This window comes from Psammomys obesus, unplaced genomic scaffold (genome assembly GCF_907164565.1).
Source record: "Psammomys obesus unplaced genomic scaffold, mPsaObe1.curated_primary_1811, whole genome shotgun sequence".
Taxonomy (NCBI): Eukaryota; Metazoa; Chordata; class Mammalia; order Rodentia; family Muridae; genus Psammomys; species Psammomys obesus.
In genome coordinates this window covers 32,151,079-32,164,658 of record NW_026596040.1, presented here as the reverse complement: position 1 = coordinate 32,164,658, position 13,580 = coordinate 32,151,079, and the positions used below count along the sequence as shown (strand labels likewise).

Here is a 13,580-nt window from a genome sequence, read left to right as displayed (position 1 = left end):
CACACACACACACACACACACACACACACACACATTTCACAATATCAGGGCTGGGCATTGCAAGTGCCCAGGGAGGGAGGGAGAGACCCTATCACAGTCCAATGTCATCCCCTGCTCCGTGCCTACATTGGCATTGTTTTTCTTTTTTGCCACAGATACCAGGAATAATAGAAACTAAACATCATACAATACAATCCTATACATCATTGATAATTCATTTCTTCAAAAGCTAAGGAATATGTCCTTGATTCCACTTCAGACATTTTCCTTTCTTAGTGCTCACTAGAACTTGTTTGATATTCTTCGCTGTGTATGTTATAGTTCAGCTCTGGCTTCATGCGTGATTTTCACTTGTGGCACCAGCACTTCTGATGGTCTCCTCTTGTTCTTCCTTAGCCATCCCAAGCTCCAGCATCCTCCCTTCTGCTCCCAGAGATGTGGTCCCTGTCTTGGTTTCTAGTCGCTTTGTCCGTCTGAGCTGGCGTCCACCTGCAGAAGCAAAGGGGAACATTCAAACCTTCACAGTCTTTTTCTCCAGAGAGGGTGACAACAGGTAGGTACCATCAATAACCTTCAGCTTCTTCCCCCAACACTTTTAATATCCATGTGAGGAACTGGTGGTGGGAGAACCTGAGGAGGACTAGGAAGAATGTGTGAATTCTTTACCCTGTCCGTCAACCATACTACATGAATATGTGTGCTTTGTCAAAACAGGATAACTTTCAAAACCACTTACACAACATCCCTGACAAAAGGCAAGGGAGCAAATAACTATACAATCTTCTTTGATTTTTACACTAATACAGGAAAAAAGGACTATCTGATTATTGTGAGAACAAAGTATTAAGAGTCACTGTGACTACTCACTGACATCATATGATCTGATGAAAGCAACCACTTTTCTGACCTTTAAAAGAAGAAATAATAATTGCCTTACAAGGTTTCTGTTAGGATTAAATTAAGACCAAACATATAAAGGTCATAGTAGATACTGTATTATTTAATGGAGTTTGGGGGGGCGGATATTAAAATTGGCTAGATAAGGGTACACTGTGCTTTCAAAGCTGCAATTCACTGTTTGTAGTTTTTGTTTTTTTCAAAGCGTTTTAACCTCAGACTATTTCAGCATGTTATGGTTTTGAAAAGTGACTTCTCAGTTTTGAGGAGATTTGAGTAAGTTCTAGGAAATAAACAGAGATTCATTTACTGGTGTTCTATCTTCTCCTCTATAGGGCTTCAATGAGATGGGAACTTTAGGAGCATTCCCAGACCCTCGGGACAGTTTTTTTTTTTTCTTTTTCTTTTTTCTTCTTCAAGAGCTTGAATTCTTCCCCCCCACAGCATTTAAAAATTATTTAATTATAATTTATTCACTTTGTATCCCAGCTGTCCCTCCCTCATCCCCTCCCAATCCTGCTCTCCCTCCCTCTTCTCCTCTCCTGCGCCTCCCCTTTCACCTGTTCTGATTGTCAGGTGATTGTTAGACTGATGACTGAAGAATTCTATTCATGCTTCTTCTCAAATGCTTATTTTTCTGTTTGTTAACAGTAATTAAACTATATCCTTCAAAGTTTGTTTTCCTTCAAAGTTTGACCCAACTTTAAAATGAAAGGGAAACATATTTACACACAGCCTGTGTTTACTAACATTGCTCACTGATTGAAGAGGCAGACATCTGTGTTAGCGTTACCTGTGCAACAATTTTCTCCTGAACTTTATAATGTGATAGGAGCATTTGGGTCTGGGAGTATGCATTTATGCAAACTAGAGGCAATAAATTTGCCCAATTATTTACATGCATTTATACAGGTTTCCTAGAAACCCTTTAGCTTCATCATTCCCAAACCACACTGTCTCCACAAATACAGTTTTTTTTTTCTCTTTCTCCCTCACTTATTCTAATACCCTCTATTTATTTTCCAAGAAAGAAATCCCAAGTCACACATCTCTCCTCCAGGCTTCTCAGCACAGTTCATTGTCAGGTCAACCCAAGTGATCCATGCCTCTTTAGTTCTGCCGGTCACTTCAGCCATTCACTTGGACCCTGGGAAGAGTTCTGCAGCTTCTAATAGTCTCCTCCCTGCATGCAGTTATCTTTCACTCCCCTGCTTAAAATGTGAACAGTCACACATTTAAATACAATATGTAAAGACAGGGGCAGTAACATCTCGAAAAGTTTTATTTATTTATTTATTTTTTTACCAGAAAACTTCTACACTAATCTTTACATCAGCACATTTTTTAAAATATAAAGCATACAGTGTGTAAAACATGTTCTCACAGTCAGATGGTTAGATTTTAAAATGGTGCTACTTTTATCAAACATGTGACTTTTGTGCATTTCACTTTTATAAATGATAGACAAATAACATATCCCCTTAGAATATATAAAATATTTACTTTCCAAGATTCCTAATAGAAATAAATGAGGGAATTTGCATCGACTAGTCCTTGCCCACAGGTAGAATAAAAGGCTGAAAATAGCAAGCTCAGAGACAATATGTAATAGAGGCTAAAATAATTCTCAGTAGATAAAGGGAGGGAGAGAAACAGAAAGAGGATGAAAGGAAAGCAGGACGACAGGAAGTAAGGGATGTAAGAGTAAGGCAAGAGGAAGCTGCTTTTGTTGCTGTTACAATTTGAGTGAATCATTTATCTTCCTAACTGTTCACAAGTCATGCTTTTAACACAGTTTGACCGTGCCCTCTCCTGTCAACATTTCCTATCTTGCAAGCTGAACCCTGTGCTAAAAACCTCCTCATTCTTCCCTCCTAGAGTGACACCCTAAACCTTGTCATGTACTATGTCTGCTATACCTATCTCAAATGTCACCCTCTAGACTCACTCTAGACTCAGACCTCCCAGCCCCCCACACTTCCAGCTAACTCCTTTATTGCATCAAGCATTTGATTTCACAGGGATCTACAAACCGTATGTCCCAGGATGTCTTCTACAACACTCTTTCCTGCTATTTTTAGACAACTAAAATTTCATGGGCGAATATGTGCAATGTGTTTGTCTTTCTATGTTCTTTTTAAAAATACTTGAGCAAATATAGCATTGCACTGAAACTTACATTCTCTCAGCTGAATATAGCAGGAGGAAAGTTTCAGCTATATTGGCTCTAGTCACTTTAAATTCACATCTATGAATCTTGAATTACTTACTAATACTACACTCCGTTATGGAATAGTTATTTCTGTCTCTAGCACATATATTCTTAATGATAGTTAGTGGGTTTCCTCTATTGACTTTTTAACACTTTCAACCCTCTCTTACTCACAATCAATAATTTCCTGGAAAATCAGAAGTTGAAGACTACAAACTTTCATGTTTCTCTTACTTAGCTGGACATATATTTAACTGCATATTGTGTCTTCCCTGATATTTATATAGAAAAATGATCTATACTTTTTTTTGTTTTTTTTTTTGTGTTTTTTTTTTTTTAATGAAACAAAAGTACCAGAATTCATTTGGTTCTGCCCATCTATTGCTTAGCAGGGTCCTGCCCTTAAATGCTATTTGTAAATTCAGTAAGCCTCCATTGAAGAAAACTAGCCTTTCCTTTGGAAGCAGCTGCCAGTTGGAGATAGCTTCTTGATTAGGTATGGGAGCGCTTGTCTACTTCCCCTATTAGCACTGGAACATCATCTGACTAGAACCATGAAGTCCCTGTATGTGCTACCACAGTCTCTGTGAATTGATGTGTATATTATTCCTGTTGTGTTTGGGAGGACTTGTTTCCTTGGAGTCTTCTCTCCCTATTGATTCTTAAAATCAGTTTTGCTCCCTCTTCCACGTAGCTCTTGAAGCACTGGAAACAAAGGGGTTTAGATGAAGTCAGTCCATTTAGGACCACCTCCCTCTCAGCACAATTTCCAGCTGTGGGTCTCTGTATTAGTTCCCATCTCCTCTAGCATAAAGTTACTCTGATGATGACCAAGCAAAGCACTGGTTTCTGGGCATAGCAGAATGCCACTAGGAGTAATTTTATTGCTATGGTCCTGAGTAGAACAAGATTATTTGATGTTCTTATAGATATATGGCTTATCTAGTCTCCTGAGACACTCAAGCAGTGTTATGTATGCGTTCTATCACACAGGGTTGTCCATAAAACAAATCAAAGAGTGGTTAGATACTCCCACATTTGTGCCTGTTTTACCATTGTACCATGGGGACAGATCATCACTGTAGATTGAAAGGATTATCATATGGTTGGTGTTCATTTTTCTCCTCTGGGAGCATGCAGAGTACCTTCCAATTAAATAAACAATAGTCAGTAGAGGTGAAGGCTCCAGTTTGACACCAACTTGATGATATGTATGTATATATATATATATATATATATATAATCATATATAGAGAGATAAATAATGAGATATCTAGGTGTTGCCTTCAGCAAAGGGGCCTTACCATCAGCTTCTGAAGAGCAAACAACAGCCTTGGCAATTGCCTGAGTTGTTTAGGGGTTTCCATGAACCTCTTTTGCAAACAGCACATTAGATGCAACCTATTCAGGACGCTGGAGGTTCATTTGGTGGCGAGAGATGTTTTGTAGCGGCCTTATCTCCTGCATTATTTGCTCATTCCATTTAGATCTCTCTCCTCTGTATTATATTTTAAGAGGCTTCTACTCTAGTAGACTTCCACTCCTCCATTTAATCACCGTGTTCAACGTTACTTCTATTCTCTCCATAACCATATATTACAATTCCACTTCTTAGAATTAGAATTCTGAAGATGCTTTCCTGTAACCTAATCCCTTACAGTGTGGTTAAAAGGATTGTAACATGCCTATCAAATGCTTACATGCTAAAATGCTTGTATGTCTCAGTCACTGTTCTATTGCTATGAAGAGAAACCATGCCCAAGGCAACTATTATAAGAAAAAACATTTTTGGGGGCTTGTTCACAGTTTTAGAGGTTTAGTTTACCATCCTCATTACAGGAAGCATGATAGCATGTAGATAGGCCCCACAACAGGAGCTGATAACTGCATCCTAATCTGTAAACAGAGAGAGAAACTTTGGGCTTGGCATGGGCCTTTGAAATTTTAAAACCCACCCTAGTGACATACTTCCTGCAACAAGGCTGCACCCTTTATTATTCTAATCCTTTCAAATAGTACTCCTCCCTATGGAAAAGGCATTCAAATATATGAGCCTATGGAGGCCATTCTTATTCAAACCACCACAACAAATAAGAAAATACACATTATGTATTTCATCTGGATCTGGGCTACCTTACTCAGTGATTTCTTTTTCCCCAGCTCAATTCACTCACATGTGAATTTAATTTTCTTTTTCACAGCTGAGCAATGTTTCCTTGTGCAAACATACCTCACTTTCCATATCTGTTCATCTATGAATGAACATGTAGCAGCTTCCAATTTTTAATTATGATGAAGAGAGAAGGAGTAAACATGGATTATACCTTGGCTGTTATTGACTGTTTTTGCCCTTGTGTCTAGGCATCTGTGGTTGGAATGATTATGAGTCTGGGTACTGATATCTTGTCTTGTTTTTGTTTCATGAGTGTTCTATTCTTTTGTTTTTGTTAGTCTTTCGGGGTCTTAGGAAAGGATAGCAGTTGTGGTTTTCAAGGCAGTTTGTGATTCAGCAGGAGGTCAGGTGGTTGGCAGAGACAATTAGAAATGGCTTTAAAAAATTGAAAGGGAGGAGCAGCTCTGCTAGGCCACAGAGGAGGACTTCGAAGCCAGCCCTGAAGATACCTGATAAAACAGGGTCAGACGAAAGGGGAGGAGGTCCTTCCCAATCCATGGACTTTGAAAGGGTCAGGGAGAAGCTGAGGGAGGGAGGGTGGGATTGGGAGGAAATAAGGGATACAGCGGGGATACAGAGTTAATAAAATGTAACTAATAATAATAAACAATAAAAAAAAGCTGAAAGGGGATTCAGGAAAGAGCAAAGGGATCCCTAGTTATAGAGAGGTGGGGTCCACCTGGTTTCTAGGAGAAGTGGAAGAGGAAATCCTGCAAGTATGTTGAAGTAATCAAAGAATTTCCCAACATGTCCTGTGCTTTTCACTTAGATCAAACCTAAAACACTATTTACTAGTTTTTCTCAATTCTTGCAATAGAGAAAGGTGCCAGATACTCTCTTATATCAATGATCATACATAAGCCCAGAGTTGCAATTTACATTGTGATGAATTCCACTTTCGTTTTCGTCTCTGTCTTCTACACACAGACCTTCTGTTCCCTTTCATAATTGTTTACTAGGTTGCTTAACTTCACTCCAGTGTCTCACAGTTGTTTAATCATGGTCTTGTTCCTTGTATTTTGCTGCAGCTCCTCTTTTAGCAGTGTTCACCAATGACCTGGAGGTTGCTAAGCTGAATATGTATGTTTTGTTCCTCACATCAGCAGACCATCAGCCAGTTCTGCCACATTTGATTGTCTCCTCTTTCTTATCCCTCTATTTTCATTTTGTGTGTGTGTGTCACACCCTGCCTGTGCCATACTCCTTCTATAGTCATCACTGCACGGCCTTTTGTACTCTTTACTCTTGACTTCCCTATCTTTTAAATATTGAATTGCCCCAGGACCCATTCTTAGCTGATCAGTTCATTTACCTCTTATTTTTATTAGAAGTGTTTAAGACCTGTTAATATTCTAAAACTCTCTTTCTCTCTATCTCTTTCTCTCTTTCTGGTTTTAAATTTAATATGTGATCTAGACTCCTATTTATTTTCTCACTTGAAATCAATCATTAGAATATTTGAACAATAGTAAGTAACCTGTGATTAATATAAAACATAAATAAATTAAAAAAGAATATTTGAACAAAACTTAATACATATTTTCTTTTATCTCTAAAATTCTCACTTAAATCCTTATAATTCCCGAGGTTCTGTCCAACTCAACAAAACTTTATTTATTTATTTTCTTTCCAATCATACCAAAATCTTTGGAGCAAATCTCAAATTTTTTTTCTTTTTTGTTCATACTGTACCTCTAATTAATTCTCAATTAAGTCTTTGTTCTACAATAGAAATGTACCCTGAATTTAAGAAACAACTAGTTCCTTTTGTTCTATTTATTTTTAATTAATTAATTTATTCACTTCACATCCCAATCATATCCTCCTCCCTCCTCTCCTCCTCTTCTCACCTCCTCTTCTATTTCCCCCAATCCTCCTCCCCTACTTAAAAGGGAGAGCTCCTCCTTTAATCAACCCACCCCACCACATAAAGTCATATTAGGACAGAGTGCATCCTCTTTCTCTGTGGCCAAGTGAGACAGCTACACCAGTGGAAGGTGATCAAATCAGACAACAGAGTCCATGACGGAGACAGCCCACATGAAGACAAAGCTGTCCATCAGCTACATCTGTTAAAACTCTTGGAGAGATCAGAAATAGAAGGCACATACCTAAATACAATAAAGGGAATATACAGCAAGCCTATAGCAAACACAAAACTAAACAGAGAGAAATTTAAAGCAATTTCACTGAAATCAGGAACAAGACAAGGCTGCCCACTCTCTCTGTATCTCTTCAAGTCCTAGCTAGAGCAAATAGGCAACTAAAGGAGATCAAGGGGAAACAAACTGGAAAGGGAGTAGTCAAAGTGTTGCTAATTGACAAAAGATATGGTAGTATATATAAGTGACACCAAAATTTATCCCACGGAACTCTTTTGTTGTTGCTGTTTTAAAATCAAGAAAGAAAATTGTCTGCAAGAGCCAGCTCACATAGCTGGAACTTCCAGTGCTCCTGCATGCCTTGACTACTCTTTATTATACTTATTAATATTTTTCTTCAGCCATTTTTCCCCACTAGAACAAAGGCTTCCTCTGAGGGGTTTTGTTTGTTTTATCTCTATCGATTGCTGGACTGTTCTTAAGAACTGGAGCAATAACTAAGGCATTTAATCATTAGCTATGCTTTCAATTTAAAAACCCTAACTAAAACTTCAACTACTCCACTGTCTTCCAACTCAGAATTCTTCAATTCACTAATTTCTCTTTTATATCTTCTTTTTGTGTGATTCAATTAGCAGTAGAGCATTTGTTGCCTTGTGTCCCACAATAAATATATGTATATATATATATATATTTTTTCTTCTGCATCCTTGGAGATTTCCCAGTGTTCATTAAAATGAACTCCATCCTGAGTAGATAATTAAAGAAACATGTCATATTCTTGATAGAGTTTGTGCTAATCTCTATTAAGTTTTTGTGAAAGATGAGAATGCTGACTGCTATTCAACGAAAACTTTCTTAATTGAGAAAAATAAATTGATACTGAAATGATATCAACATTGCCATTCATTTTATATGTTCTAGCTTCTCACTGCAGGGAATATATGCCATATGTCTCTGGGGAATTAGCTGTGCTATTTGTTTGCGTATGCAGGTTTCTTTGGCTCCTTAACACAGTAATGTTTTTAAAGGTAGATGATTTAACTTTAAGGGCTGATGAGCAACAACTCTGTCAGACAAATTACCCTGACTAACACTGTCATTACTCTGTCTGACTGGTTAATAGGATCAGTGATACAAGTGCCATATTTAACTGTTTTGTTATCCTGCTTCTCAGGGTGCTTTCATCTTATAATTCAGAGACCATCAAACATTGAAAAGTCTAAAAGTCAGATTCAGAAGAAAAAATAATGCTTCCCAGATATCCACTGGTATCGAGAAATCACTAGAACTAGAAGTGACCTTTGAGGTCATAACCTATCCTTCTCTTATGTAAACGTTCAGGGCAAGGGAGTAGTTCCAATGTCCAAGCCATAGAGTTGGCATCGATAATCGTAACAAGCATTTACTGAGCACTTACTACACCAGATGGCAGAATAAGCATCTTGTGTTCAGGGGATCATTAACATTGTCCATGAGAAAAAAATCCACATATAAGGTTAGAAGCATACATTTCATTTATGTAGCTAGCAAGTGGGTCAGATTTTAATGCAAGGCTAAGTTCAAATCAGGTATCCTCACCCAGTTTCTTCTGTAGTAAAGAGATGAAAAACTAGTTAGCTTTCTTGACACTTATAAAACAATGACATACATTTCCTCTCTATGTTTATCTCTAAGAAATTTTCAAACTCAATGGAAAATTTGATTTGTATATTCATTTGCCACAGGTTAAACATGTTAGCATATTTTCTGTTTGTATAAAAAACATTATAATGTTCATTTAATTGCCTGGAAGTTCCTGTGGAGTCTTTCACAGTACAGTCAAAGTGTAGCAGGAGTTACAGAACTGAACCACAAAATTTTGAATCTTGACTTAGAACTGAGTGGTTGTTAGTCTGGATATCTAGAGACGTGGAATTAATAATGTGTTTGTTTATTATGTTAACTTGTTATAGGCTAGAAATCTTATCATGGTTGCTTGCATATTGAGAAACCCAGAAAGTAGTGGCTGCTTAATCCCAGCCTGTTACCAAAGCTCCACAGGGAGTTCAGTGTGAGTGCACCTTGAAAGATTGAAGAAGATGAAGTCTGATTTCTACAAATAAAAACAGCAACATTAGACACACTCACAGTAGAAGAATGTACTTGCAACACATGCTGCTTTTATTCTACCTTGAACCTTACCTTTTGACAGTTCTAACATAGTTCTTCAGATTACTGTCCTACATGCTGTTTCTGAGAACATATCCACAGACACATTCAGATCATTGTTTTAGTAATTTCCTAATGCTCTCCTAATCCAATGAAGTTGACAATCAAGATTAAGCATATAAAATCTGTGATTTTGCTTCCTTTTGTGTTTTGACAACAATATTTGGTATGTAATGCTGGGATGAATATTTATGATGCTTATAAAAGTACCTGAAACATTAGTTCTTTGCCCATGGCAAAAAAAAAAAATGTTCTTGTTAACTAGCATTGTACATAAATCATTGTGTGGGTTCAAAAATTAAAATATATGAAATACAGGGACATTTCCTGACGCTTACTTAGAGCGGAATTTATTGCTTTCATAAGCATTATTCCACTTGATCCCCAGATAATGTAGTTATGATAATTTTCATTTTATAGAGGAGCATGCTCAGAAAGACTGAGCAATGGTGCCTAAGGAGCTTCGCCAGTAGTAAATAGTAGAACCGGGATTTAAATGTAAGGTGATCCCTTTGCTATATGCATGAAATAAGAGATATTTCCTTTTAAAAGCTACCTGTAAAGTACAGTAGGCATTCAGATGAGAGAATTAAAACACTTCTATGGGCATCATTCAATTTAATCCTCACAGTAGCCCTGTGAGGTAGGTAGATAAGGGCTGGTATCTTCATTGTGCAAATGAAGCATGGAAGGCTCCCAGACACCCCTGATATGTTCAAGGTCACTTGCTATTTTGCAGTAGAACAAAGCCTGGACCAGGTCTCCATCGTTCAGCACTGCTGTTTTATATGGCTCTGCTCTGCCTCAGAAATCTGTCCTGACTTCCAAGGATTAGGGGCAAGGATTTTGTGATTGACATGGAGGATTTATTTTAGAATTCACTGTGCATTACATTTTCATACACATGGTGTTTACATATTCTTCCCCTGCTCTTCAGAGTTGAGGACTCAGCAGCTGAGGAAGCTTGTTATCCATGAAGGGAGTGTATTGTGATGGAAAGAGGACATGACTCAGTCCAAAGCACTGCAGTGACCCCAGGCATAAAGATTGGGGAAGTAAGCCCTCCTCTCAGAGCCTCTGCTTCATCTTAATCTGTAAAACAGCCAAATAACGGAAAATATTCCCAGGACATTGACTGAGAGAATGAAGGTTTCTTTCCTCCAGGGGATGGGAACTATACTGAAAACCAAATCAAGCCATCTATAGAGGCTATATATAAATAACCCATCGTTCATTTAATCAGCACATGCTCAGAGATTCATCCAGCGCTGTATTAGAAATAGTAGAGAAAACACGGGTCTTCTGGACATCTTTGCAGGACTGTCCAACTAAAAATGACTCTGATATAGGCTAGATTTTGACCTACAAGAATGGCTGTGGTGAGAAAGAGGAGATTAGGCCAGAGGTCAGCTGCATGGATGCTATCAGGCATGCAGCAAGCATGATCTAAGGCTCATGCTTGACATCCTTCTCTATCTTGCACTTCCTGCTTGCTGGGAATACCATGACTAATTCTCTGGAGTAACTCAAAATGCTGAAGCTCTGTGTAGTCCCTTGAGACTAGAAGGCTGGAAATGTCCATGTTCACAAATATTAAAGTGAAATTCAGTTAAGCATGATGTATTTCGAATAGCTTTACCACAACACACAAGAAATATAAATATAAAGATTGTCTCTGAAGATAGTAATCTGTACTTCAGAAAAGTCTGGGCCAGAAAAATTAGTTAGTGTGTGGATGGCTATGGCACCTGAGCAGGAAAACTGGTCTCACCCTGGAAGACAGAGTCAGTTAACAACTAAGAATCCACCTGTTTCACCATAAAGACAGATGCTGAGACTAAGCAAACTTAAGACAAATCTTTCTTTCTACAAAAATTCTGTTTAATTTCTTGTTAATATCAATGTATTATTTAACTCTTATCTTGAATGAATACTAAATAGCAAGAAAAAAGATTTATAGTAAACATAGTTTTTAAAAGCCTGGAACCAGATTTGTGTGCTTCTCACAAATCAAGAAGAGAACACATTTTAATTAATAACTAATAGAACTTCTGAACCACCTTAAAAATATTCTTTATTTTTCATCAGAGTTGCTGGTAGTGACTTTTTCAAAAATCTTTTCTCCTTTGAAAAGTAACATTAATTCCAAAATTCTTTTATTCCTTGAGAGTAGGGACAAAAGCACTTGCATATAGTTTTGTGAAGGATTTATATTGTATGTGTATAAGTGTTTTCTGCATATATGAATATGTACATGTGTGCCAGGTGCAGATGCCAGGATAGAGCATTAGTTCTCCTGGAACTTGAGTTAGAGATGCTTGTGAACAGCCATGTGAGTACTGGGAAGTGGTCTGGGCCTTTTGAAAAACCTGCAAGTACTTTTAAATGCTGGGCCATCTCTGCAGACTCCTTATTTGGAGGTTATTATTGCTCTCATTTGGAGTCATATTCCATAAGGAGCAAATCATAAGTTTTGAAATACTTCTATGATTGTGCTTTTTAGTCTATTTTTCTGGTAAGACCTCACATGTAACCTCTGCTGTCCTTGAACCCATCATCTTCCTGCCTGTGTCTCTAACCTCAGTGCTTTCACCTTGAACCACAGACATGCACAACCTAGGCTTGTTGCACTACTTTTACTTACTGAAAGGATAGAAATGAAAAGAAACTGGGTAACAAGGAGATGCCTAAAGTATTTTCATTAAAATACAGTTTCTTTGCTACAAAAGAATTAATGTAATTCTTCTTCCTGGAAGCAACTAATTAGGTACTTGGCACCTCATGACAGCATTTTTTGCTGAACCATTATAACTAAATGTTATCACCCAGAACACTTAGGTAAAGCAGAATATATTTATATAGTAGAAAAATTTTAGTTACAAATAAATCTCTAAAAGCAGAACCAAGTCTAATCTTCAAATTCTATTTATCGCTGAAGCATAAAAACACAAGTTCTGAATTCAGCTAACATATGCCAGAAAACAAAACAAAACAACAACAAAAACCGCTGAAAAAAATGATTGTTTTTTCTGTTCCTAATATAGAGCATGAGCCTGGAAAGTCTTCTTTGAGCAGCTTTCACTCTTTTTTTTTTTTTTTTTTTTTTTTTTTTATCCACAATACAACCACCCTCAGGAAAGTGAACTAATATAGGAAATGTGACCCAATCTTAGGATGGAATGTGGAATTAAATACAAATGTCTAGGAATTTCCAAAATAATGGATATGTGGATATTTTATGTACATGATCACTTAGCATTTCTAAATAATCTTTATACTACCTTAAACATTTTGGGTCTTAGTGGCCTAGCTATTCCCTACACTAATAGAGTATGTATGGCAATTGTGAATCCAGCATGGATGTGATATGGCTTCTCTTCAAAATAATCCCCAGCTGAATCAATAAGACATTATGAGCATTGACATATATTATAAAGTATGTTCTATATGCTGTATGTAGTGTACAAAGCAAGAGTAATGGCAATGTAGAGAGACACAGATTAATCTCTCTGGAACTAGGAGAGTGGATGGGACACAGATAAGACATTGCATTTCAGTCGGATCCTAATTGAATATCACATGAAACAATATTTTCCTTGAAACAAGGAATCATAAGTTAAAAGATGGTAGCTGCAGGTTCATTGAAAGCATAAAACATGAGAAGAAAGGCAGAGTAAGAGACACCAGAAGGAAAGTGGATTTGTGGAACAAGTAGGCTTTTCATAGAGGAGTGTGAAACAGCTGGGCCACAGTGTGAGAGACTCTAGATTGTCTCCAGAAGGTGATCTTGTATAAGCTACTGGATGAGGTCAAGACACAAGGCAGTGGGTATGAACTGACAGATTACATGTGTTAAAACGAGGATTGCCAATAGAAAGTAGAAATAACTATGAAAGCCAATGAGCAAGACAAAACACGAGGAGCAATTAGGCTTCGATTGCAAGCATCAACTACATCAGGAACTCTTTCCAGACATACTGACCTA

At 37.5% G+C, this 13,580-nt stretch overlaps 1 protein-coding gene across 1 annotated transcript in view; it reads left to right on the top strand.

Annotated features, from left to right (window-relative positions):
- The window catches only part of Dcc (DCC netrin 1 receptor), a 727,907-nt gene that overhangs the window by 390,171 nt on the left and 324,156 nt on the right, over window positions 1–13,580 (top strand). The window contains exon 8 of the mRNA XM_055622855.1: window positions 397–553. Coding sequence (XP_055478830.1) covers window positions 397–553 — 157 coding nt within the window. The remainder of the gene's footprint in view (window positions 1–396; window positions 554–13,580) is intronic.